Source organism: Rattus rattus, chromosome X (genome assembly GCF_011064425.1).
Source record: "Rattus rattus isolate New Zealand chromosome X, Rrattus_CSIRO_v1, whole genome shotgun sequence".
Taxonomy (NCBI): Eukaryota; Metazoa; Chordata; class Mammalia; order Rodentia; family Muridae; genus Rattus; species Rattus rattus.
The window spans coordinates 11,046,013-11,072,099 of record NC_046172.1 but is presented as its reverse complement, the minus strand read 5'-3'; the positions used below and the strand labels follow the sequence as shown (position 1 = coordinate 11,072,099).

General features: G+C 39.1%; 1 protein-coding gene across 1 annotated transcript in view; it reads right to left on the bottom strand.

Moving 5' to 3' along the window:
• The window catches only part of Rpgr (retinitis pigmentosa GTPase regulator), an 86,889-nt gene extending 63,324 nt beyond the window's left edge, over positions 1-23,565 (bottom strand). Inside the window, 2 exon segments of the mRNA XM_032889628.1 lie at positions 20,520-20,645; positions 23,364-23,565. Of these exon segments, the coding sequence (XP_032745519.1) occupies positions 20,520-20,645; positions 23,364-23,505 (268 nt within the window). The 5' untranslated portion in view covers positions 23,506-23,565.
• Between the last annotated feature and the right edge of the window lie 2,522 nt (positions 23,566-26,087).

The window sequence follows — 26,087 nt, the reverse complement described above, 5'->3', positions numbered from 1 at the left end:
GCTGGTTCTACTGGAGGTCAGCATATAGAAGAATGCAAATAGATGCATTCTTATCACCCTGCACAAAGCTTGAGTACAAGTGGATCAAGGACCACAACATAAAACCAAGTACACTTAAACTAATAGAAGAAAATGTGGGGAAGAATTTCGAACACATGGGCACTGGAGAAAATTTTCTGAAAATAAAACCAATGGTTTATGCTCTAAGATCAAGAAACCACACATGGTCCCCTGGGTTGAAGGGGCTTGAGACCCCATATGAACAACAATGCCAACCAACCAGAGCTTCCAGGGACTAAGTCACTACTCAAAGACTATACATGGACTGACCCTGGGCTCCAACTGCATATGTAGCAGAGAATAGCCATATTGGGGCACCAGGGGAAGGGGAAGCCCTTGGTCCTGCCAAGGTTGGACCCCCAGTGCAGGGGAATAATGGGGGAGGAATAAGGGGAGTATATAGGGGGAATACCCATATAGGGGGGGGGGGGAGGAGGGGATGGGGGACTTATGGACAGGAAACCGGCAAGGGGAATAACATTTGAAATGTAAGTAAAGAAATATATCTAATAAAATATTAGAGACCAAGTGCTCTTAACTGCTTGCCTTTCTCTCCATTTGACATTTGTACATGAAAAGCAGCCACTTACGATATACAAAAGAACTGAGATAGATGGGTTGCTTTACATTTTCACTTACAAAAATAAGACACCAGCTAGATTTGGCTCATGGGCCATAGTTTGTTGTCTCCTAACCTACATGAATATTATAAGGAAATGTCATTGAAAGATAAAGCTAGAAGAGCAGATGAGACTCATATGGGAAATTTTACACTTACTTTCATAAAAATCAGGTATGTTCAACAGAGAAAGAACAGATAGGAATTAAACTACACTACAAAAAGACTCATGTGGAAACTATATTGTCACACAGAGAATGTAGATTTGGAAAAGATAGCAGCTTATATAGACTGATATGGCCTTGCCTCAGGATTAAGAAAATGTAAAGTCGCTTAAACCAGATCTTACTTTGTCCCTCTCATCTCCCCCACACCACTCTGTCATTTTCCCCACTAAAGTGTGCGAGTATCTTCTCTGCCAACCAGGCTGTCTCAGGCCAGCATCTCAAGTGGCCCAGTGTTACCATGCCTCTGCACCCATCGGGCTCACCTCCATTGGCAGGCATCCACACGCCTCCCACTGGCTTCATAGTCTCACCTGTAGCCAGCTCATAACCAAACAGGCAAAAAGAAGGACTCATATCTTTCACCTCCTCATTCTCCATAGTCAAGCCTCAGCTATTCACACTCTGGCTTCTTCCCAGATCTTTCCCAAGAACGTGTCCTCTTGAGGTTGCTAGCTTTCTCCACGATGCCAAATGCACTGGGAACTCTGAAAGCATTTTTGTTTGAGGTCTGACCAGTGGTATTTTGCACTCTCTCAGATACTAATTTCCTGAGTTCATTGTTATTGACTAATATTTAACTATTTTTAAATGTTTCTGAAATTTTTATTTTTGAGAACTTCAAATATGTATGCAATGAAATATAAACCATCTCTGCCCAATAATAATCCTCCTCTAATTTTTTCCCATGTTCTAACAACTTCAAAACCTTATGTCTAGGGTTAAAAGCACCATCAGATGCTGATTTATCTCAACATGAACCTATGAGAGAGATGCGCACAGACACAGCTCATCCTGGACATCCTGCTTATACTGACTATTTTGTCATCTGCTCTTGGTGGGTTCCTGGCCCTTTATTAAGTCTGTCATTTGCCTATGTTGCTTAAAGATATAGAGAGTCATCTCTGCCATGATTTATCCTCAATTTTGAGGTTTCATTTTCAACATTATTGGTGTGTGTGTGTGTGTGTGTGTGTGTGTGTTTATGCATGCACACACGTGCCTATATGCTATAGCATAGGGGCAGTTAGAAGACTACTTTGTGGAGTCAGTTCTCTCCTACTACCTTTATGTCAAAATCAGGAATGAAATTCAGGTCGCCAGGTCTTCACAGCAAATACTTTTAACCCCTGATCCATGTCACCTTTGGTTTCACATTTTAATCCCCAAACTATAGTTTCACTGATCGTTTGGTCATGAGGTTATAGTGACGTATAGATTTGTACTAACAGACAAATTCTCCTGAGATACACTTAACATCTACAAATAAAGTTATGTAGGAGAGACACATAATAGTAAAGGGTTAAGGATTTCCATGATCTGAAGAGACACTAGAAAAGAGATGGGATTGTAATTTCAATAGTAAAATCTACAGGTTAGATGCAATGAGACAGAGGCATTAATGATTTACAGAGGCATTAATGATTTATAGAGGTACTGAATGCATTATCAAGTATTTTACATGCTGGATCTCACTTAACCCACACAACCTCTCTCTTCATTATGCACTTCTTCAAACTTTTTGAATTATTATTATTAGGTATGCACAGTATATGGTATACAATGTGTCACATGAGACAGCTTTATGCAGTCAATCAGTTCTCTCTTTTGACTTCTATGTGGCTTCCAGAGATGAAAAGTAGGTTGTCAGTCATACATCGGAAGGACCTTTATCTTCTGGGCCACCTTCGCAGACCTTTACTTCAGTATTATCAAAACCATCCCAACAATAAAGAAACAGAGGCTTTGAGAAATTAAGTTGTTCCCATAGTTTAGAAGTACCCGAGCAAGCATGCAACTTAGATCAACTGAACTGCATAACCCCTGCCAGGCACATAAGCTCTGGGATGGATTCCAGCTGCAGCACAGAACTTTCATCTGTATCCTGTCCACTACATTCAGCAGCCCCGCTATTGGAGGAAAGCCACTCCATCTCTTTGAGCCTTGCTTCAATTACTAATAAAATAGAGACTACCATTCCTATCTACTTCATGAAATGTGCAGGCCTAAAATGATTCTCCATATCTATACCTATATCTATATCTATACCTATATCTATATCTATATCTCCCACTGCTCCACTGTTGCTGCTGTGCTGAGGGGTGTATGGTCTATCTAGATTTTGGCTCCAATTAGAGATGTCAGCTTCTACTTAGGGACAGGATAGTATAACAAACTGGGTGGGGGGTGGGAATCCATGTGCTTCATTAATTTCCAGGGCTAGGACTCAATTCTAGGGCCTAACTCACATTAAGCAAGTACTATACTATGCTACTGACCTCTGTCCCTGGCTCAGTAGAAAACATCTCAAGAAAAGCAGGAAAATGGCAGGGGTGCAGGGCCCACTCCTTTGAAAGTGGCCAATATTACCTGAGTCCAGCGGCCCGTGGAGTCAGAGGTGCTTTTCTCTGGGTAGTTATTCACAGACAAACGGAAGGGGATTGAACTGGGGGAAAAATAAGAAGCTGAAGTGGAGGTAGAAGTCCCCTCTAATGGAGGCAGTGTTCCCACCATTGAAGCAGAGCATGAGGGTCTCTCCTTTAAAATAAGTTTAAACAGACTGTCAAACGCCATCATGACAAACATCTGCACACATTTTCTGCAGTTCTGAAAAATAGTTAAGAGGAAAGCTTCCAAAGTTTGCCAGTGTTCCTTCTGGTTTACTTTTGTTTAGTCTCTATCTTAGGTCCCTAAACTGTCACCAGCAAAGCCTATTTTTCATGTGTTAGGGAGCGTGCTTGTGTTTCATCTGTCTACTCCGAAAAACAAACATTTGCTCATAAGGAACAAAACTTGCCACAGACTCAGAGGACAGTTTTCAGTATTTCCATACATACTTTTCCATAATAAAATATAGACTTACCTTTTTCCCTTAAAAAGGAACACATTTCAGAACTTAAAATAATTTTTAAAGCTTTTAAGTAGTAATATTTTCTTTGAAAAGATGTGCAACTTATAATAGCAATTTTAAAGAACAGCAAGAGGGTCTGTAAATGTAACTGGTAGAAAGTTGTCCCTGTCTTCGGGTAAATGACTTCTTTGTTTCCCATGATCACTGTTTATATTCTACTGACATCTACTGCTTAGGGCTTTAACACAAAAGGCAGCAGTGTTAATAAAAATGAAGAAGTCCTCGATTCTGCTGTGCAATATTACACTGTATCTTTTATTAATACTGTAGTGTACATTCTCAAAGTTGTGTTACATGGACAAAATGTTCTTACCACAGTATTAGAAAAAAAAGCATATAAAATCAATCCACATACAGCTTAAAAATAATCAAGGAACCACTCGCTTTGAGGTAAGGAGGATGTCTAAAACTCTGCTGTGTGTTTGATAATGATCTATAAACAAAGGTTATCCATGGTAATCATTTGTATTCTTTAATATCTTAACTTTGAATTGACTATAAAGGTTTAAGAGCCTTTCTATCTGACCATTTTATTACCACTTTCATCTTAAAAGACCCTTCTTTTACTTAAAAAGTAAACAGGTTTGTTCCTGCTTCTTTTGCAGTGGTAGATAAAACTATCATACAGAATGGGCCCTTTCACCCTTATCATACAGAATGGACCTCACTGTACCACTTTCTCTTCGTCTCAGACGCCGCTGATAAAGAATCTATTCAGAGAACTTCCTGGGAGAGAGATCATTGATGGACAAAGGAACCTGTACTCATATAAGGCTCATACACTTCTTCAAATTCAGTTTCGTCTATTGTACCAAGTCGTGGAGTGGCAAAAACTAGCATGTGACATCCACCACAGGCAATCTGCAAGCATAAGTCCACAGAAAAACTCGTCAATGTTAACATCAAACACAAATGGGCTATCAGCAGATCAGCACCAAGACATTTTCTTAGAGGCAAACTTCAGAGACTCACTGGTTCACAGCGTTTCTCTATCACTCTTTGTGTATATGTGTGTGTGTGTGTGTGTGTGTGTGTGTGTGTGTGTGTGTGTGTGTGTGTGTGTGTAGGTATATATCCATAGCTACAAGTAGACATAATATGGACATAATATGTATGTACTTATATATGCATACATGTATAGACATACGCATATACATGAATTAAATATACATTCCTTGGGGTTGGGGATTTAGCTCAGTGGTAGAGCGCTTGCCTAGGAAGCGCAAGGCCCTGGGTTCGGTCCCCAGCTCTGAAAAAAAAGAACCAAAATATATATATATTCCTTAAATGTTGACTGAAAATGAAAACCAGTTTAATCCACCATTTACTTTCAATTTAATATAGAGAAAATGGCCTTGTCACAGGTATCTCATAACTTTGAAAATGTTATGTTTTGATCTTGGAAGAACATTAAAAAGTCGCAACTATCCAGAAATAATGGTAGGAAATTATGTAAGAAACAACCATGTGTCTGACCATTATAAAAATATACAGCAGTTATACGTATTTTGTGAAGTGTCTACGTAAGAGATTGGGTCCTTCAATTGCTGGACAAAGAAGAGGAAGAGGCATCCATAAAGCCCCACCCTGTTCGAAGGAACTAACTATTGGCAGTTGCTGTCACTGAGGAAGTAACCATGAAGTTGTATGTTGGCCATGTGCTAGCAAACAGCCTCTCACCAATGCCTATGCAAGCAATCCTAATTCAGTGAACCAAGAGCATGAACAGGCATGAGAGAAAGAGAGGTACTAGTTGAGAAGAAAGCATTAAGAAGGAGAACGAAGAGAATATGACAGAGGAATGAGATAAATGCCATCGTAACACATAACTGCATTTGCATATGCATATACATATGTCATTGTCAAAAAGAAATACGAGAGAAAAGATTATGTCTCTAAGCCTTTTCCTTTACAAGAACACTTTCTAAATTAAAGGCTTATAAGTCTTTAGAGGAAAATACAAGCACACTGAATGAAATAATGAAAAAATATAAACCACCACTGAGTTTTAAGAAGCAAATGCTTTTTATAAAAGTGTAACAAAAACCCTATACTAACAACTCCAGTGAGAGACAGAATTAGTCTTCTTCAGAAATGAGCTCTCCGATTGCTTATCCAATGCCAAGGGGCCAGCCTTATACTATGTACATGCAGGAAACGCTCAATAACTCAGCAGGTTATACTTGTGTGTGTGTGTGTGTGTGTGTGTGTGTGTGTGTGTACAGAGAAGAAGTGATATAATTATGGCTTTATTAATTTTTAGTTACAGGAATTAGCAAATCTATGTCAATAATAATCCTAGATGTAAATGGTCTGACCCTGTCAATAGACACCATTGAAGAAAGAGTCTATGCTATTTTTCAGCCTCAGATTTGAATTACTTTGCAAGGGTGACAGAAGAACTGCATACTTTCAAAGTATGCATCCTCTCCATAAAGATCATGAAATAAGAAGTTGGTATTTTGTTCATCACTGAGTAATTTATTTGCATTCCTAATATTTAAACTAATACCTTATACACAGTAGGCTTTCATTAAATGGTTATTATCTTATTTTCTCCTCCTGTTCTTGGGATAAAATACCCTGAAAAAAGCAACTTAGGGGAGAAAGGGTTTACTTTTTGCTGTCAGTTGCAGGTTCAGGCCCACCATAGCAAGCAGGTCCTGGTGACAGGAGCTTCAGGGAGGTAAATACATCATATCCAGAACCAGGAGTCGAGAGCATGCATGCCAGTTAGGGTCCAGCCTAAGCGGCCACCTGTGAACTGGTGTGGCCAACATTCAGGATGTGACTTCAGATGACAATGAACCTAATTAAGGAAATTCCTCAGAGGCATGCCTACAGGCCAATTTAATGTAGACAACCTCCAAATGAGGCTCCCTCCCTGGGCGATTCTAGATTGTGTCAAGCTGGCAACTAAAACTATCCCAGCTATGAAATGAGTGAGAAGTACCACAGTATGAGGAACGGTGTCATTGGAGAGGCAATCTAAGTACGGCCAAATAACCAGAGCTTACATGTCCACGGTTTTTTTTAATATTTTTAAAACTTTTATGTTATGTGTAGACATGTTTTGATGCATAAATGCTAGTATCCTATGTCAGGTCCCCTGGAACTGAAATTGCAGACAGTTGTGGCCTGCTATGTTGGTGTTGGGAATTGACCTTGGGTCCTCTGGAAGAACAGCCAGTTCTCTTAACCACTCAGCCTTCTCTCCAGTCCATGTCTATAGCTGGCAACTGATAAAAATACTGCAAAGATTAATTCTTATCTCCGTGCTCAACCGATAAATCATTTGCAACATTCTTCATCTAGTATCAGGCCTCTTCTTGTGGAGGGTTTGAGACTGTCCTACCCATGACATTGCATTGTGAGCAAGACATTCTACTCGTGCTTGCTACACGAGACATAAAACTTAAAGACGGGGCACAGTCCTAGTTTTCAAAAAAAGTTAAAAGGAAGCAGAAGACTCAGTATTTGTAGAAAACTGTTGTTAAAGGAGAAAACTTAGAAAAGGATTTTTCAGAGGAGTACAATGTCTAACATTCGGCTCTTACAGAACTGCTTAGAGTTAGAGTTATTAGCCGGACCCATGACAGCCTCACGCAAAGATAAAAGTAAGTATTTTCTATGAAATAACAAAAGTCTCAAGTCTAAAAATATAAAATATACAAGAGGAAATATGAAACTCTTACCAATTGAACTGTAAATTTCAAAAAATTAGAGCACAAAGTAGGGAAGAACTGATTGGTAAAATTCTCCATTCCAAGCCCTAATTTTCCATGCCGTCCGTCTCCAAAAGTATACATAAGGCCTATATCTAAAATGCAAACAGACTGATGTTATACAAGGCCGTGTCTAGTTATAGACAGGTACGTTAGCTCTACTGCAATCGCCATCTTTTCAGAGAGTTGGAAATTAAACTCCCTTTGTCTATGGAGCCCTGCAGAATACAGTGTCTACGGTTCTACATACAACAGTAGGCAACGGGACTGAGAATGGACCACTACATCTTGGTGGTCAGAGTATCCTTGTGTATCTGTCCTATGCCCTGTGGTCTATTTAGCACCATTGCTGCCCTCTGTCCACTACTTGCCAGTAGAATAACTTCTTTCTGCATCAGTGAAAATCAGAAATGTCCCCAGACATCATTTATGTCTCCCAGGAATGCAAACCTTCACTGGTGGAGAACTATGTCACTTAGAATATAGCTGTCTCTTTCATTATTTTAGCTCTTGGGCTGTGGAATGGTGCCTTAGCAATGTCAGAGGTGAACCAAACATTCTGACTAATCCCATATCAATATCTTGGTCCCATTCTGATGGGCATACAATGATAAGCAAGCCTGGCACGTTAACGAACCCTGTCCCACAGTTACATTTAACTTCTGCATTTCTTCGCTAGCCCCTCCTTCATAACTGACATTTAAAGGATGTGGGGCAAGTGGCATTGAAGCAGAAGCCAATCAGCCTACAGAACGGGAATTTCCCTCTAGTCAGGGGATCAGAGAAGGCTGTCACAGTGACTCCTAAAAGACAAACTTGATTTTTACAAAAATAAACGAATTCCATGTTTTGACTTTGATTTATCCAAGGTCATAATTTATCCAAATTGATTATCCGAAAATCATTTTTAATGTGTGCTTTTCCAAGGTGATTCTCCACCGGAGAGAGTAAACCCTTATCTCATTTGCTTCATTGTACTTCCAAGCTCAAAGAAGACTTAAAAACATAAGCTGTTGATAGGATGCTGGGAAGAACAAACTCACTACACAAATCTCAGTGTTGAAGAGAGAGAACAAAAGCTGTAACCCTTATACCTTGGGGAGGGTGCAAGAGCCAAATGGCAAGCAACCTTACTGTGCAGGTATTAGTGCCAGAGTCTTCACTGGGTAGGAAAGATACTATGCAAACTTAACTAACCAACACATGATTCATACAAAGTACAGTCACATCAGTGATAATTTAGAGTCAGTGAAACATGGCACTATAGCCAGAACAGCTATCATTAGGGCACCACAGTAAGGGCACCTAGAACAGCTCTTGGGCAGGCAGGACAAACGTAAGGAATGATATGGTTTTATAGTCTACATAGTCCTTGTACATGCTACAAAGGAGTTCATCAATACTGGATAATGGGCACGTCGTTTTTCTTGAGTTCTGTGAGAAAGAACTTTTTATGGTAGTAAAACTACTATGAGAACTATTTATGGGAGTAGCTCATGTTTTCCAATTTCTCCTTTTTCTAAACAAATGCTGTTACGTGAGCTCCACTCTTTTTGGAGTGATTTTGGCTAGAAGGAAGGAAAACTGAAAAATGAGTGTCTGGATTATTCAAAGATACTAAAACTACTTCTGACTTTTTCATGTTTTACTTTGTTTTTAGATAAAATAGTTGAATGATAGATCCTTTTGTTATAAAGCACTAAGTCATTTCAAGGGAGGTTTTTATTGAGTCCCACATTATCAACAGCATCTAGTTTATGACACTGAGAAGTAAGCAGGCCAAAGGAGCATCTCCTTTGGGAACTGAGAAGACAACAAAGAGGGAGATGCATTTGCTGGGTGGTTTTTTGCAGTTCTCTTTTCCTATCCTTTTGCCAAGAAAAGAAAGGAGTCAGTGCACAAACTCCCCCTGGTGGTCACTGCAATGCCCTTCTCTGTCTTCTGCTTTCCTAAGGGAAGGAAGGAGTCAGACCTGAAACGTCCCCTGGTGGTCAAAGCATCCTAAAATGTCACTGCGCATGACTACAGCTCTTCTATACTGAACAGGTAGAAAAATAAGCTTTTTTTGTATGATTTTCCTCTCTGGCTTGAGAGAATTTTGGAAAAGTTAAGAGCCTTTAAACAAATACAATTTCAAAAGGATTTTATGGTCAAGAGACCAAAGGTCTACTTTTAGGTTCTAAGTGTGGCTAATTTTTTGTTTTGGGTGCTGGGGATTGACCCAAGGTCTCATAAAGCTAAGAACATGTGTTACCACTGAGCTATACTACAGCACCCATATTTATTGTAAGCTGAACTATACCTTAATATACTTTTAAACTTATTTGTAACCTTATATTTACAATATCAATCATATAATTCCCTTTTCTCAGGCATAAATTCCATAAGAAGTTAGATACACTCATTCTACATTATTATTCATATCATAATAAACTGTAGTCAATCTAGAAACAAAAATCAGAAAAATTATTTCATACCTGTCATCAAAGCTGTATGGTTTTCTCCACAGGAAATATGACTTATTTTCTGATCCTTAATACGATCAATGATTTTGGGTTCTGAAGTTTCAAAAAGAAAAGTGCCAAGGCCCAGTTGTCCAAACTGTCCCAGCCCAAAGGCATACACAACTTTCTCTGAGAGGAAGTGAACACATACATAAAAAGAGTTGCATGGAAGTACATCATATCTGAAATGACTGGCATTCGAACTTTTAGAATAGCCATTAATTGCCTGAAAAAGAACTGTTCATAAAAATACTGATATGAAGTGCAAGTTTTCAATGATGAAAGAGGAAAAAAAGTAAGTGTTATAAAATAATGATATGGGTTTGAGCTTGTCTTTTTTGAATAACCATAAAAGGAGTTATTGTAATCATCAGGTAGGTTATAAGATATATAATTCAGAGAACGACCCAAAATGCATTTATAATTACCACATCAGCTCAGAAAGTCTCACCTGATGTTAAACAATTTCCTTTCACTGCCACACATTTAAAAAAGAGAAATTTCCTACAGAGATATTCCCTTACTTTTAAAAGTGGTTTAATAAAATTCTATGAAGCACAGTTTGTGAGCTGGAGGTAAAGTACTTGCCTAGCATGCACAAGACCACAGGTTCTACCTGTTGAACACAGCATGCACATGCAAACAGACACACATGAACACCCAGGAACACACAGAGACACACATGCACTCAGACACGCACGCACACATACATGTGAGTGTGCACACACTGGCACACATACACAAATATCAGAAAATATTTTAGAAGAATTAAAATTTATAGTAGATATGCAGATGTATTCATAAGCAACTTTTCTTTACTATACCGGAGGGGAAAGACTTCTCTAGATTGCTGCACTAAGGAGGTGACAGCAAATATCCTTCAGTATTTTAGTAAATTTGAGCTCACTTCTCATCTAGAGACGGAAGCACAAATCAGGATGTATGGCTGATGACAAGAGTCACCGGATGAGACAATCTCACGTGTCAGTGCACCGACAAACATGATCACCACGGGCTTTCTTGGTGACACCCTCATGGGAGTGAGAGCAGGATTCCTCCCACTATACCAGAAGCAAATGTTCTTCTGCAGCCAGTGGGGTGTTCTCGATCGCTGCACTCCTGGCCAACAAAGCCTACAAACACCCATCTAGGCCACTTCAAATATTCCATGAAGAATTTTTTTGAGTATTCATTAGCTCCTCTGAGAACTAGGCTACTGATGAACACACACACTCACTCTAAGAACAAATTGGAAGTATAAATAGAGAGAAAACCCCTTAAAGAAACTACACTCATAACACGGATATAAAGGCATATTGAGACAATGGCAAGAGATTCTTATTTTAATATAGCATATCTCGTAACTAGTAGGTTATATGTCATCTTGCCCGTTTTAAGTTTACTAATTTTATCTACACTTTTCCTTTATCACAATTATTTTCTCCTGTACCTCCCCATTCATTCTTGCCTAGCACAGCCAGACAGATAGAAAATGATTATTACATTTTTCCTAGAGCATGTCTAATTCTGGGTTGCTGCAGATTAAGCAATAACTATGTGTGCTTGTGCACCATATGCATGTGGGTGTCTAGAGGGGCCAGAAGAGAGCACTGATCCCCTGGATCTGGAGCTCCAGGCAGTTATGAGATGCCCAGTGCGGGGGCTCAGGTCCTCTGTAAGAGCAGCAAATGCTCTTAAGCACTTAGTCACCTCTTCAGCCCTTATTAGTTTTTTAATTTAAAAAACATAATAAAAACATAGTGTCTAAATATATTACTATAATACTATTTATGTAAATTAAATTTGATGCTTAACAAATTTGGAGATAACTATTTGGTTTTCATATTACAGAATGCTGAGTATAATTCAACGTATTGACTAAAAACCAAAAAAACCTGGCACATCAAACTAAATAAGAAGTCAAACTGATACTATTTTGAAGGTTTCGAATTTTTCTTTTACCTATAATGTGAAATTTTACCACTTTTTAATGAATTATTATAATATAAAAATCACAAAGAATTATTTAAGCTTATACATTAGAAATATATAAAACATTATTAACATCAGAAAATAAAGAAATGGAAGTATTTTTTAGAAAAGTAATGACACTTTTAGATGAATATGATTCAGAATTCAATTTTTCCTACTTAAAAGGGTCTTCCCTGAGTCAGAAATATGTGATATATATAAATGAAAGGCAGGGAGTCACTAAAAGACAGTCAGACGCGCTCTACAGGGATGTGTGAGTCAACCTACAGAGAGTATTCAAGAATGGTAGTCTCAGGAGCTGAGGGAAGGGCATGAGGATGTTTTACTGTACAGCAGATATGGATCTTAGTTATATGTAAGAAAAGCTTTACAGATACAGCATCATATGTATATATAACAATCCTACACTACATGCTTTCAAATCTCCTTAGAAGTTATAGCTCATGTTAAATACTCTTTTTAGACTTATTTTATTATTTATGTGTTGAGTGTGGAAGTTTCCAGTGAGACCAAAAGAGGATGTTGTGTCCTTTAGAGCTGGAATTACACAGCCATTTGTGAACTGCCCAACTCCAGTGATGGAATGCCAACTCAGGACGTCGTGATAGAAGAATGAGTGCTCTTAATCACTGGGCCATCTCTCCAGCCCTAAGTATTCGTATCTTGTCACAGTAGAAAGGATCATTAAAATGTCCTTAGCTACTACTTAATACAGGGAACAGAGCAGCACGTTCCACACATACCTGTGAGAACCACAGTGTGCCCTCCACCACACGCTACTTGAATCACCTTGTCAGGAATCCCCAGCACACGCTGGGGAGATCTGTGATTGATCAGCAGCTGGTTGGGAAGGCCCAACTTTCCATTCTCAGGTTCTCCAAATGTGTACAGCTCCCCATCCGCTGTTGGAGGAGAAGCACAATGATTAACAGGGACATAAATATAAACAGATGATTGGTCCTCTGCCTCATGTTCGCATGCTCCATGAAAACTCAGCCAGTAATTAAGAAAATCTGATCATTCCTGAGATGTCTATCACTGCAAGGTAAAAAAAAAAGACTGGATTGTTTTCCTCTTACTTCTGGGCTACTAGTATCCTTCATAAAGAATTCATTACTATAAAGAATTAGAAAATCATTTTAGCTTTGTTAGAAAGCATAGCAAAGACTACCTTACATATCCCCTGGACTTCTGTGGCATGCATGTATGTATAAGTGTGGTGATGATACTACTGGGCATTAACTCTACGGCCTCAAACATGTTGTTCAAGAGCTGGAGCATAAAAGTTCAAGCCCTAGTATTTTTTATACATGATTCAGATTTAGAGAGTGGTTTTGAAGTTGTCCAGGGCTGCCCTTGAACTCTCCCTACTCTTAGCAGGCCTTGAACTGGAATCCATCATCCCTTAACTTCCTGAACAGTGAGAATTATAGACCCCTGCAGCCAGCCCAAGATTGTTTTTTTTTGTTTTTAATGATACTTGCTCTAGAAAGCTTGGTTTTGTATGAAATGCCTAAGTTAAATCGATATGAGGTTAACAGTTTATCAGATAGCACTACCAACTCTTTCCACCTTGTCCACACTAAGACTACTTTCTTTCCTTTGCATTAGTTATTACACGAGTGTAAGGTCCTTGAAAGCATAGACATTCTTATTGTCTTATTCACTTCTGTAATCCTGTAGGTTACTCTCCAAGTCCACTAATAGTCACTGTTCTAACACCAGAAGAAAGGAGCCCACGACATGGAGTTGCTGTTTCACATGAAGAAACAAAACAGTGACTAGAGAAGTACTGAGGACATCTGGGCAGTGCCTACTCATTAGAGTCGCTATGGATCTTCCCCATCCGGGTGTGTGTGTGTGTGTGTGTGTGTGTGTGTGTGTGTGTAAAGCCATGGGGGAAACTGCAGGCTGAGAGAAACCATGCAGGTCTATAAAGTGTAAAGTGTGCAGCGTCACCTTGGCTCTAGCTGATATATGAAACCACAGAAGGTACAAGTCTTACACAAAGTTGTTAGGAGAGTGAATAAAATATCTTTTGAGTTTTAATGCCTCTATATGGACAAAAGATTATATATCTTAGAGCTTATAAACTTAAATGGTATTATGCTTCATCAAGTTAATTTTCACAAAACACTGAAACTTGACTCTTTTTATTCTTTTAACAATTGTGCATGCCCTGCACAACCCCTCTCTCATTCTGCTCCCACCAAAGCCCTTCTCCCATTTCCACCCCGTGCTCATTTCTTTGGTTTGTCTGGTGATCCACTAATTGGGGATTCTTGCATAAGCAGTGATAAAGGTTTATTTACTGGAGCACTGGCTACCTACTAGTGGTTCCTCCATGGAAAATAACTGACTTCCCCTCTGGCTATAGCCATTAATTAACTGAGAAGTACCTCATCAGTTCCCCCAATCTATGATGGGCACCCCATCTTGTGCAGGTCTAGGATGTGGGTAATCACAGCACTGTGACATGTGTGTAGCAGATACATCATGTCCAGAAAATGGCATTTCAAACACTCCTCCCTATCTTCCACCTCTTACATTTTCCCTCCCTATGCTTTTGAGGGGGTGATTTAGGGCTGAACACTTGGCAATCACTTAGTCTCAGAACTGTGTCCAGTTATGAGTCTCTGAATTAACTACTATTCTAAAAGAATCCACTGAGCTGTTTCATCTGGGCATCTGATTATTAAAAACCATCAGTTAGAAGGAAATCCACAGTCACCCTTCCACTGTTAACTGGTATAGCCATGAATGTAGATGTCACCACAGAAGTAGGCTAACAGCTCAACACTACCAAGCAGACCATGAATAGGCCCAGGAATGAGAAAAGCTGCAGATACTGAGAAATGCATTACCAAAGGACCAAGGCCACATTCTTCTCCATCAAATCTTCATCCTGGTCCTCACAAGAATACTCTAGGGCTCACTTATTTGAAACAATAAAGTTAGCAGGACAGAAAGAATAGAGAAGGTCAAAGTATAGAGGTGAAGTGGATCCAGGGAAAAATGGCTCAGGAGTCTTGTTTTTAATGCCGTACAAGGCTATGAAGTTTGAAAGCCAACATTTCAAAAAGCTTTCTAAAATAACAATTTAGTTTTTATAATAGACCTAGTATTCACTTTCTAAAAAGTTGGCATGTCAGAGAATATTTGAAATTATAATCTGTCAATACAGAAAGAGAGAAATGGTTTTAATGAAAGCATACATTATCTCAGTAGTTGAACAGCATGTGAACTGTAAATAATTTTACTAGCAGTAATAATCAAGAAATGAGAGGTAATATAATGAATCAAAAATGTTCATCTTACTTGTTACAAAAGCTGAATGGTAATATCCACAAGAGATCCATGAAATTGGCTTACCGACAGTCACTTCGTGAGGGATACATACATTACTTTTATTTTTCAAACCAATCTGCCCTTCAGAATTGTCACCCCACATAAAAAGTTTTCCATCCTCTATGAAGAAAGCATAAGGAGAGAAAAGTCTTTAAAGAGCTAGCCAGGCTCTCAAGCTATAACATTTCCTACAGACTATTATTTGCCTTCTGGATTATATTTTTAGTTTTATTTTATTCTTACTAATATATAATAACTATAGATATTTATGGAATGCAATATGATGGTGGAACCTTCTAGGCCCCGTCAGTATTTGACCCCTGCTGATGCCTTGTTGATGTATGTGAAAGCCTTTTGTTACTAACAAAGGAACGCCCTGGCACTGAAGTGACACACATCTGGTTGGTACACCTGGGCAATAATCGGTTCCTGTCTTTCATTCCTCTTTCTTTGTTCCTGAGGGTATAAGTTGGTTTTTCCACTGTGCTTCCTGGAATTTACATTCCTGGGTATACATTCCGTGAATCAAGTAAAAGATTTGGCATTCTCGTAACATGAATGACCAGAGTATGTGTTTTTTCTTAAACTTTGCAGGCCTACTCCCGGCTCTTGGTACTGTGTTGGCACGGGCACTGACAATATGATACTTCAAAATGCACATATATATATATATATATATGTATATATATATATATACACACACACACACACACACACATACATACACATACACACATCTATATATCTATATATAGGTATATAGATATACATGTATGGTACATTTGTGTGTGTGTATATGTGTATATAATGATCAAATCAGGGTAATTTGTTTAGCGCTAGTCTTTCCTTGAGTTGAAAACACTCAAAATCCTCTGCCACTCTGAAGAGAATATCAGCTCACATCTCTAATACCAGAGCTCAAGGGCCTGTGACAGTAGGATTGCAATGAATTTAAAGCCAGTCAGAGCTATGTTATACATACTAAGCCAACTAGGTTTACAAAGTAAGACTGTCTGAAAAAAAAAAAAAAAAGAAGAAAAAAGTAATACACAATACATTATTATTTCGTTCTTCCTTTGAATTTCTAACTTAGTACTGGAAATAATATGTCATAAAACATTTGTACAAGCTTGTGACCTGGAAGTTCAATTTCTACTGTCATATGCTCTACAAGGAGAAAAAAGCAGAGAACAAGGCTAAATCACTTTAGTTACCATATATTTCTCATAGTAAACACAGGATGTCATTTCCTTTGTGTCCTTTTAATGTCTTCACACAGAAACATTTACCTCCTTCTATGTAGTCTGGCGGCCACTGAACTGAGAGACAACAGAAGGCACCTACACGTCTGCAGGTGAAAAGAGCAAGTTCCCAAATAAAAACCTTGCTCTTGAGACACAGTGGACACACAGTGACTCTCACTAATCTTTTCTTAGTGACTGCACACCTAAAATACAGCTTCCCCAGCTTCTCACCATTCTTAACTCTGTCCTTTCTGATGAGGTTTCATTGTTGTGAATAGTTAAGCTAAATGCAGGGCAAGTATTTTATGGATTATAAATACCTGTTTACATCTATTGGGTTTTGAAACAGCATCTTACTATGTAGCACAGTTTAGCCACGAAGTCATGATTAACACTGCAGAAATACCCAGCAACTTCTTTTAGTGAGTTAAAAAGTGGACCTTCAAGATGATTTAAAAATAAGCCAAAATTAAGCGGGAAATAAAAACTGAAGGAGTAAGACTGAATAGTAAATAATATAGTCGATGAATCAAACAGAACTCTGGTTTTCCTAGTGGCCAAAAAAAGCAATGCCAGATCTGCAGAGAATCTCCTGCTTGAAGAAAAGCTGCAAGCCAGCAGCTTCATGAGGTCTCATAAATCATGGCTCTGAATTTGACAGACAAGTTCTCATATCTACTTTAGAAAAGAACACAGGAATGTGGTGACCATTACAACCCACACTTTAACAACATACATCCCAACTGACTTCAATCAAAACTTCTGGCACTAAGTTTAGGTAATGCCTCAAGTATACCTTTCAGAATATGCAATGATGATAACCTTTAATAATATTCAAAAGAATAATGGATAGCTAGCAGGGCTGAGAACTTATTTATCAATCGCCTTCTACACATGTGTTTATCTCCTTCTCAATATATACATACAGCTCTAACATTTCATGTTTATAGTCTTTTGGATGTACATAGAATGCTGGCACTGTCGTGCATTTACTGAGTTGGTATATCCTGTTAGAAAGAAAAGATGTGTCTAGCCAGAAACACAAGCAAGTCTCACTACCAAAGAGCGGGCCCACACCGCAGAGAGCTGTTTAATGATATCACTCAGGTGTAAAAGAAGCATTTGATGAAAGGTATCTCTGTCACAGTGTCACCAAAGCCCCAATTGGCCTTCTACATTTCCACCAGCCGCATATACACCACCAGTATCTGTACATAGGAAAGAAATATTAAGTAGTCACCCTGCTTCTGAGATATGCTACTAAACAGCAGATATGTCCTGTATTAAGTGTGAAAAACATATAAATAAATGTAAGAGATGTATAGAGAAGCTAGAGCAGAGAGAAGAGCTAGGAGACAGAAGCAAGCAGGGGAGGACAGGGAGCAGGGAGACCAGTAAATACAGCACTGCTAACTCCTCGGCAGCGTGTGGAAAGAGTATTATACTTTTCTTCCCTGAACTGTCCTCAAACATGTGTTAGAACTCAAGCATTAGGGCTATAGCTTAGTAGGAGAGAACCTAAAAGCAGAAAGTAGTTATAGACATATGTGTTGGTCTGCTTCTCAACACTATTGTGTTTCATTAAACTTTAATCTTTGTCAATACTGCATTTCTATAATTATTGTAGCTTTAGGACAGGGACTGAAATCAGAATACTGTTAGCCCCAAATTTTGTTCTTTTTGGAAATTGTTTTGACTAGTATGTCTCTCCTTTGATTTTCTATAGAAATTTATGAATCACTTTATCAACTTCGAGATACACTATACTACCTAATTAGATTTTGATTGAAACTGAGAGGACTACTACCAGTAGATTTTCCTATGGCTTCCACACAACATCTGTGACATAGAAGGAAGAGCAAAATCAGGAGGAAGCAATGCGCTAATGCTACCCCTTGATCTCTGGCTACTCATCACTTCTTTGTATATTCAAAATGGCAAATGCACGTAACGTACTAAACACCGACATTGTGAAAACTCTATTCTATCTACCACTAAAGTATCACGCATATCAATTTTACAAAGCCACAAATACCACTAAAGTGAGACCTCAGTTCTCAAGGCTGATAGGAGTGGTACAGGATGAATACTGTACCTGTTGAAACTAAGGTATGGTTCCTTCCACATGCAGCAAGTTTCACCTTTTCAGGCTTAAGAGCTAGACATGAGAATATGACAATTATAATATTGTATGGATATGAAAAAGATAAACAATCCAGGTCAAATGATAAGTAACGGGTAAAACTGAGTTCCTTTATTTATTGCACTTCAAGGAACCCAGAGCTTTGAGCATGCTAAGCACTCAGAACTAAACTATATCTATAACCTGAAAAATGAAATTTAAAAACCCTATGTATGTGACTCTAAATCACTGTCTTAACTACTAATTCAAGTTAACCCACAGTTTAATGCACATCATTAAAATCAGTGTAACATGGCAAAAATGATTCATTTGGTCAAAGGTTGGGTCAAGGCATCTAATAAAAAACTCTAAGTTATTAATACATCAAGGTCCAGTGCATTCTACTGTGTTGATTCTCACCAATTGCCATACTCCACAAAGGCCCTAAGATCAATAGTCATAGGCACGCACTTCAGTTAAGTTGTTTGTCTACACATTTTCAAACACTTACAAATGCGCTAATTAATTGGCAGCATCTGCACGGGCTGCCTAAGTGTCTCCATGTTCACAGATCTCACAGTCTGCAGTAACGCTCTATTAGGTTGTTCTATTAGGTCATGGTCACTGGGAATAACAAATGTTTAGTACTCTCTGCGCAGCTAAATGCTTTCTAACCATAACATTAAAAGTACAGTATTAATGCATATAAATAGCATGCTTATGACAACTTCACACTAACATTTTAAGCTGAAATTTAAATTTGGGCCCTGAAGATCAAGACCACTGTTCTGACCACATCTGCAGAACTCTCAACCACTTACTAGTTGTAGGTGCTGACAAGATTCAAGTAAATCTTACAAAATAAAAACATAAAAGATGTTTCATTTATGATATTAACGAGTCAAAGAATCAGTACTAAAGTTACTTCCGATAATCTGGATATTTTTAAAAGAATATAAATAATATAATATAAAGAAGAAAAGGCCCAAACCTTTGATACATGTTGGCTTGCTGATAGCTGATTTTGATCCTAATCCTAACTGGCCCCAGTTGTTACTGCCAAACATGTACAATTTATTATTTCCTAGTGGGAGGGAGAAAGAAATAACAGATTAAAGCAATCTGCACACAGATAACAAGAAATGAATCACAAGGAAATAAAAAATATACACTTAAAATATCAAAGAACAAAAAATAGGAGTGGGTTATCTTGCCTCTTTATGTATAGAATTTTTAAGATTTTATGTTAACAATTTTGTACTATAATGAAATAGAGTCCAAGAAAGGTATGCAGGTAGCAAAATCATTTAAGCATACAAAAGTAGTTTAGAGTTTGAAAGACTCTCGAATCGATTTATAAAGAATTCTCTGACAGGCCCCAAACCATGTTCTACACAGTTTCAATATGTTGAACGCATGATAAAGCCTTTTCTTTACATATACAATAACAGCATCATTTAACTCATTTTAAAGTAAAAATATAGTCAGATGAAATGCTAGAAGATCATCGCCCTCTCTGGGGTCCCTGGGTTTCAAATCAATGATACTTTTTAGACATAAAACAAATATCCTATAGGCAATAGAAAAGAATCAGACTTTTAAAATGGATCTTTCTGTGCTGAAACAGGTTACCTTGTCCTTCTATGTATAAGCTGACTCTATTAAGTGCAAAAGTTCCCGAGATTGGGCAGAAAAGAATTGTATTAAATAAAACAGTAATATTTAGGTTTCTCTAAGATTTACAGTCTCCTGATTTAAGATTATACTCACCTGTAACAATAGCAGTATGTTCATCTCCACATGAAAGACATATGGGTACGTCATTTTTAAACCAGAATTTGCTAGGAATGTTTTCAGCAAATTTAGTTTTTCCAAATGTAAATACAGCACCCGTATCTGCAAATGTAAGACAGTTTTTACTTCCCAACTTGAACCACGACATCTGTTATTAAAATACATTTCCAATTACACAGGTATAAACATGTTCTCCCCTGACAGCTTTGACTCTGCCTAAACACTATTTAAGCCTTCATTCTTTCACCTTAATTCAGTCCTAATCCTCGGACTTCATTTTAGTTTCATCTATGGCATGTTAATGTGAATATGTGCTATGCATTTAGAGATATAAGGTAAATATATACAATGACAAGGAAAGCAACCATTACTAATTGTTTTGCTGTCACTAGATGGACAGCCAATTCCTGAAGGAGGTGATATAATATGTACCTTCTACTCACTATGGTTAAGACACCATAGTCTGGTCCCTGACTGAGGGCCTTTTCCCCACACTCAGAACCAAAACAGCACTGCGTTTTTTCCTTAACACCACAGGAAGTACATGAGAAGGGGCTAAGTGAGTTTGGATTTTCTTTACTCCTTCCAAGGAATTGCCAGTGTTTGCATGCAAGGAGGGGATGCTACTACAAATGCCGAACTCTCACTGCCAATGCTTGAGACAATTCACTAATTCCAGGTGCAGAGCAGACAAGCACATTATTTACACTGTCTCACTTGCTCTATGGGAAGCCATACAAGGCTTTAAAGGTCAATTCTAGACCACAATCAGAGTATGAGCCCTAGCACCCACATAACAAGAATGAACAGACCACAGAAATTTGGCACACACAGTGAGATAGGGGAGAGAGAGAATGTTTTACAATGGAAAGGTAATCATGTATGCAAATTCTTAATCTAATAAATAATAAGATAAACAAGATGACTTTACCAAACTTTAACTCCCTCCTTTAATCTCTATTGTTATTACCAAATGGTGTTTAAATACCAATATACTTTCCTACATGCCCTGGATCTAACACAGGTACAAACAGGTTTGCTGTCCACAATCTATTTACAATAGTTTAAACACAGGGTTGTACTTCTCTCTCTTTTATGCATAAAAAATCTAGTACAGACTCAACAATCTCCAACATATTAGCTTATGGTAAAGTCCTATTACACATGTTGGAAATGACTGGTTTCTCAGAAGCCTGGAATAAATACAGGTCATATGGCAATAAATGATGCACTACACAGCAATCTCTCTAATGAAATCACTACCAAAATATTTATTGGTGAGCATTTTATTTGCCCAACTGTATTACTGATAGTTTAGGTTTTCCTTGCTACTTATACCCATTGCACAAGATGCTCCTCGAATAAATCCGTTACCCTGAAGTTTGTGCTAACTTTCAAACAGAAAACTTCCCTTCTACACTATCACCATACCACCACTTTCACATCACTAGAAAGCTGGGTAGGAAATCAAACATAGCTTTCAATACTTGCAGTGTGAAAGACAGCATATAACCCAGGTTTTAACACGGAAACACTTCAGCTATTCCTGTTCCCACTGAGAAATGAGAATTCAAGTTACAGATCAGGCCCTGGAGATTGGAGATGGATGCTGACATTTAACATTCTTAAATTGCTATTGTCTGAACTGTGGCAGATTCAGACTTGAACCAGTACCATTTTTAAAGGTCTAAATATCCATTAACACTTCCAAGTAACTATTTAAAAATGCATGCACACACACACCACCTTCAGATAGATCCAGTCTTGGGGAAATTTCCAGAGAAAGCACACTGAATGTAAATATTAATAATATATATTATATACATATATATCAATGTGCAAGGGACTAAGCCACTTGAGAACTACTATGAGGCAAGCCAGTTCAACTCAGTAACTGAGCCTTGGGAGGCCAGGACCTAGAAATGATTCAAGGCTTCTCTGCAAGGGATTATTTAACTATTTTTATTCCGGCTCCTCAGAATGTCTCTTCAGACACTCCCCAAAAAGAAAATTTTGGTGGCTCCTTTCTGTCCTCTGGCATCTAATGTCAAGACTATTGTAACTATTTTCTTGTCCCTCACTAAGGTATTGGGCTCCAGGTGGTGTAGAATCAAATCCTGTTTGAGCCAAGACCACAGCAGAAAGTGCGATACATATTTAAATGTATAATTATGCTCTAATATACTGGTTATTTTTCAAAATGTTAGTAATAGCCCATTAAAGTATATGTGGAAATAAACTCAGTGGATTATGACCACCATTTTAACTGAACAACTCTACATTCCAAACGGTTATAATAAGTGCTGTTTCAGGAAATGTCTACCTGGGCAACCCGGTACGGAAGCCGTACTGAGTCATAATTTTAAGATTTAACGACAGTCTTAAAACATTCACCGAAGGGCCCCGTTCTCCCTTTATCCTGTTCGTTTCTTCCATTTTTTATAACCTTTCACACCGTATTCCACTGGTTACTGAATTCTGTACCTAATTGGGTCCTGGGGACATCCCACATGCTCAGAGACTCTGGGATGCTTAGCAAGAGAATATGGCTGCCGCTGTCGCCTCCAAGAAAAGTCATGAAAAGCTTACTAATAACACACACAGGGTCCCTCGTCCCCTCGGTCCCAGTCCCTTCCTCCGGTCCCTTCCTCCGGTCCTGACAAAGGTTATTTATTCCCAAATGCAAAGATGAGGCTGCTGACTCGGGCTCAGTTTGCGGCCTGGACCCCGACTGGGCCGGCCCGGAGGCGGGGCCTGGCCTCCCGCCCGCCCGCGGACCCTCCCTCCAGGCCAGCCACTACGACCGCGGGCGCTACTCACCAGGCACCAATGACTCAGGTTCTGCCATGCCGAAGGCTGCGAACGGAATCTGTGCCTGCTTCGGAAAGACAGCAGGGGCGACTCGATTGGGCCTAAGGTACTGCCCTAGCCCCCCGGTTCCCCATCGCGACCCTCTTGGCATCGACCACTATTGTGCTCCCGGAAGTCAACAAACAGACGCTAGGGGCAACGGAGGCGGAGCCTTGCGGGGCGGGGCGAAAGGCGGTTGGAAGGAGGAAGGCGGAAGCGGTGTCAGTGTGGCGCAAGCGCAGATGCTGTAGTCGAGGTGATAGGGTGACCGCGCGCCCCTCTAGCGGTCGTGATTGGAAGTGGCCACGCTGCAGACTTCGTGAGGTGTTGGGAGCGCATGTACTTCTGAAGGGATCCTAGCCATGCAGGGACCTAGAGGAAATGTTGGGACCTAAAGGGGATGTTGAGACCTAGAGGGGATGGTGACAGCATGATGTCACTTCTGTGACACCTGCAAACGTCAGCGCACAGCTTTGACAACACACAAACAGTAACAATCTGTAACAGAGCAAGACACTGTTTTACATCCCAAGTGTCACTTGTAGTCCTAGAAACAAAGCACACATACTAAATGCACACATTAGTTCTTTATTGAATAAATGAATGCTATTATGATCATGCAAGTTGAATAATGTCACTCCTGTTTGCAGATATGCCAATTATACGTAGAAAGAGAAGCCCAGTTCAGGTTACTTAGCAGTCTAAATTATTAAAGTTATTTAAGATCTAAACAGTCTTCCTGCATTTTCTATAAAAGGAAAAGACCAAGATATATAAAATTAACTCTGAAATATTATACTTTTCTGGATAAACCTTGGTTTCCCATCCATAACAGTTGGCCACAATAAAAAGGGGAAAAAAAATCTTCCAGGAAGAGTTGATTTGTATGTCTGAGGTAGTCAAATGTCAATCAAGCACAACCGGATTTAAGGGAAATTTTATTATGAACACGAGAGGGAATCAAATCCAATCATTTGTGTGCAAACTAAAATTGGGGTTAAGATACTAGACAAAGGAACTGAAAGGAATTAGAGAACTCTGGACATAGTCAACTCATGAACTGATTGGTTCCTCCCAGGATCTTATAAGACTGGTTCCAGGTGAGATGGCACGTTAACAGGATCTTTTTATCCTAAAAACTATGGGAAATCATGGAGGAGCTTTAAAACACAGAAGTGACAGGAGAGGACCTGTTATGCATGTTCTTAAAGTGATTCTGCCTTTTACTGGCTGCTTTTCTGACAGGCAATCTGAGCAGTGAGAGGCAATTCAAAGGCTATTGTAGGTATTTAGGTACAAAAGTGCTTGGGGTGCCTAAGTCCAGTGTTTTGGCACACAGAAAATGGTATCCTGGAAAATGCTGGACTGTTAAATAACTTACATCAGCAGAAAGGAACTAAAAAGGTAGCTTTACATATCAGAGAAAAACTGAAGAGCTGAAGGGCTCGAGACCCCATATGTACAACAATGCCAAGCAACCAGAGCTTCCAGGGACTACCACTACCTAAAGACTATACAGGGACTGACCCTGGACTCTGCCCTCATAGGTAGCAATGAATATCCTAGTAAGAGCACCAGTGGAAGGGGAAGCCCTGGGTCCTGCTAAGACTGAACCCCCAGTGAACTAGATTGTTGGGGGGAGGGCGGCAATGGGGGGAGGATGGGGAGGGGAACACCCATAAAGAAGGGGAGGGGGGGTTGCCCGGAAACCAGGAAAGGGAATAACACTGGAAATGTATATAAGAAATACTCAAGTTAATTAAAAAAAAACATATGTGGAGCAGGATTTGATACTCATGTTTAAAGGCTCATAATAATCATGATGAGAAAAGTCAGAATATTTAAAGACTTTCTTTGCTTATACTGTTATTTCATTGACTTTTAAAATAAATATCAGAGTATAAGTAGGTACTCAGCACTTCCACACCGGTTTCTCACGTAAGTAACTAGGAAAGAGTGGCGCCTTTTACAGAGATGAGAAGCGTTATACAAGAAGCAGAGGTTAGAGTTAGGTCAGTGAGGAAATGGAGAAGACAGTGACGTCAGCCCTTGAACACATAAGAAGGTCAGTGGAGTTGCTGAGCAGAGCAACCAATTGCTGAGCAGAAGTTCCAGATGGATCCAGACATTTCTGGAACGCCTGGATTGACACAATCTCGACAGTCTAGGGAACAAATGAAAGAAGGAAAGGGAAAGACAAAGGAAACTAAGGTGGACCATGAAGAATGCCAAAGTATAATATCCTAGCAAAAGTTATAAGCCTAAAGGTGATGAGAGAGAGAGAGAGAGAGAGAGAGAGAGAGAGAGAGAGAGAGAGAGCAAAATACTGCACCAAACAAGAGCGTAGTCAAATTCTCCACAGAATGTGGACAAACTGAGACCTAATTATCTTCTGAAGTCAGAAACACGGTGATTATTCTCTGTGTTAAGAAAAGAACAGTTTGATGGGGACTGGAAGAAGAAATAATATTGGAGAAGGAAGTTGGAGACACTGAGGGAAAAGCATCCAATAGGGCAACAGCGTTTGAGACAGTAAGTGCAAAGGGACAGAGGAAGAGGGGAAACATCATTTAAGCAGGGAAGGGAGGTAGAAGGAGGGCTTCTGTGAAACTAAGGAAACACATAGCACTGGGAGGTCAAACTGAATAGATGGGGGAGAATACTTCTTCAGAAAAGAAATAAAATAGAAATTCT